At 44.1% G+C, this 2,915-nt stretch overlaps 1 protein-coding gene across 1 annotated transcript; it reads left to right on the top strand.

Annotated features, from left to right (window-relative positions):
• Positions 1–831: 831 nt before the first annotated feature.
• On the top strand, positions 832–2,915 carry LOC132876610 (piggyBac transposable element-derived protein 4-like). The gene is made up of 2 exons (XM_060913531.1): positions 832–1,713; positions 1,876–2,915. The coding sequence occupies exons 1-2, from the start codon at positions 921–923 to the stop codon at positions 2,841–2,843; spliced, it is 1,761 nt and encodes a 586-aa protein (XP_060769514.1). The 5' UTR covers positions 832–920; the 3' UTR covers positions 2,844–2,915.

Raw genomic sequence — 2,915 nt, 5'->3', positions numbered from 1 at the left:
AGGGACGATGCCATCTCAAGCCTACTGCACACTACATTGGTCCATCTGGATGAGGGGAGGGGAAATTATGTGAGAATACTGTTCATAGATTATAGTTCAGCATTTAACACCATAATCCCCCTTCGCCTGGCTGATAAGATGAGGGCGCTGGGATTTAACACCCAGTTGTGCAATTGGGTGCTCAGCTTCCTCACGGATCGCCCCCAAGTGGTCAGAATGGGGGGGGTGTCACTTCAGGGAAGTTGACCCTCAACATTGGCTCGCCCCAGGGTTGTGTTTTAACCCTTACATACTGTTTGGGTCAAATTTGACCCATTTTAACATTTGACAGCAATAAAAATACCCTAAATGTCTTTTTTTTGGCCTGATATCGTATGACTTTTCCTAAAGTGATCCAAAATACACAAAACTGAAAATATTTTAAACTGGTATAATTTTACAGGGGGGTTACAATTTTTTGTACACTTAGGCTGTTCTGGGGCAAATTTGACCCATATTCATTTGAATGTCTTTTAAACTTCCCAGAGTGTGTTAAATCATGGTAAAGGGTGGGAGGGGAGGGACAGTACATGCCATGTTCTTGTATATCACTTATGGGACAGTTATGACAGTGTTCAAGGGGGGACTTGAACCTGTCTCGGGAACTTTACATGTTCCCACCATATTTTCTCACAGAAAATATGGTTTCCATAGGAACATGTACCTGTTAGTTTTTGAAGAGTCATGGGGAATCTCGAAACAGTGAAAAAAACAGTTGCACAGTGATCATACATAGTAAACATAAGGAACAGAGGTCATATGAGGTCAGAGGGTGCCTTGAAACTCTGCACCTGCACCAGAAATGTAACAAAATCTATAGACCTATATAAAGAGGAGTTGAGTGGTCATCAGATCATACAGCACTGATATTTACAGAGAATATGGTGGAGAGACATACTGTACAAGAAGTACTTGATCTAATCTTCCAAGATGAAGACAGTGATTTGGACGAGGATGTGTCAGAGCAAGAAGACCAATTAGAGGAAAACTCTGATTACAGTCACTCTGATGATGATGATGATGACGATGATGATGATGATGATGATGATGATGATGATGATGATGATGATGATGATGATGATGCCAATGATGAAGAAAATGAGCAGGCAGTGGGGGAGACAGTCATGTCGAAAAACAATGCCATCATTTGGTCCTCACTTCCTCATACAGTTGCAGGGAGGATGGCAGGGGAAAATGTCATTCGAATGACTCCAGGACCCACAAGACTGGCTATTTCCCAAGCATTTGGCATTCTGTCAACGTTCCAGCTCTTCCTTCCTGTAGCCATTGAAAGAATTGTCATTGAAATGACAAACAGGGAAGGGATCAAACGGTATGGTCAAGCGTGGAAGACCATAGATGTGACTCAGCTGCATGCCTACATAGGGCTTCTAATACTGGCTGGCGTTTACAGGTCAAAGGGTGAGGCTGCTTCCAGTCTCTGGAATGCTGACACAGGAAGACCAATATTTCGTGCCACCATGTCCCTAGAGATGTTCCGTACCATATCAGCAGTCATCAGATTTGATAATCGAGAGACAAGACCTGTGCGACGTGTCACTGACAAACTGGCAGCAATCAGGGATGTCTGGGACAAGTGGGTAGAACGGCTACCTCTAATGTACAACCCTGGTCCTGAGGTGACAGTGGATGAAAGATTGGCTCCATTCAGAGGTAGGATTTGCATTTTACTATAGGCTAAATAAATTATAGTTTCTGTATATACATGCCGTTGGTTGTGAAATGAAATGGCTAGAGTCACACATACATACAATTCCATTCATAAACATGACATTTTGAAAGTAAATTGTTTCCCTCCTTTTCATGTTTTTCCAGGTCGCTGTCCTTTTCGGCAGTACATGCCTAGCAAGCCAGGGAAATATGGCATAAAGCTATGGGCAGCTTGTGATGCACGTTCCAGTTATGCTTGGAATATGCAAGTATATACTGGGAAGCCAGCTGGGGGAACCCCAGAGAGAAAACAGGGCAAGCGTGTTGTGCTAGAGATGACAGAAGGGCTAAGAGGACACAATGTGACATGTGACAACTTTTTCACCTCTTATGAGCTTGGTCAGGAGCTCCTAAAGAAGAAGATGACAATGGTTGGCACAGTGAGACGGAACAAACCTGAGCTACCCCCCACTCTGGTGACAACAAGAGGGAGAGAGGTATTTTCATCGAAGTTTGCTTTCACCCATGACACCACAGTTGTTTCATACATGCCAAAGAAGAACAAGAATGTCATCCTAATGAGCACATTGCACAAGGCCGCAGAGATCAGTACTCGGGAGGACAGAAAACCCACCATGATACTTGAATATAATGCCAACAAAGGTGGAGTGGACAATCTTGATAAAGTGACAGGCACATACAGCTGCAAGAGGAGGACCGCCTGCTGGCCTCTTGCTATATTTCACAATATCATTGACATATCCACCTACAACTCGTTTGTGATCTGGAGAGAGCTAAACCCTACCTGGAGGGCAAGCGTGAGGAACTGGAGGAGGCACTTTTTGGAGGAACTTGGAAAGGCTCTCGTGACTCCATGCATGCAAAAGTGGCAACACCTTCCTCGCACAGCAGCTTCTGCCGCACTGGTAAGAGCAGTACAGCCACCTCAGCCTGGCACTGGCACTGATGTCCCACATGAAGACAACAGAAGGGGACAGAAAAGAAATAGGTGCAACTTCTGCCCACCAAAAAAACACTGCAAGACCGGGACAACCTGCTGCAAATGTAGGAAACACATATGCAAGGCCCACACACACAAGGTGTCACACTACTGCTTTGAATGCACACAGTAATATTGTTGTGGATGATGTGATTTATGTTCTAACTGCTGATGTTGAATTCATACTGAATTTATATAATTAATG

This window comes from Neoarius graeffei, chromosome 1, assembly GCF_027579695.1.
Source record: "Neoarius graeffei isolate fNeoGra1 chromosome 1, fNeoGra1.pri, whole genome shotgun sequence".
In the NCBI taxonomy this organism is placed as follows: Eukaryota; Metazoa; Chordata; class Actinopteri; order Siluriformes; family Ariidae; genus Neoarius; species Neoarius graeffei.
This window is presented reverse-complemented; position numbering and strand designations above follow the sequence as displayed.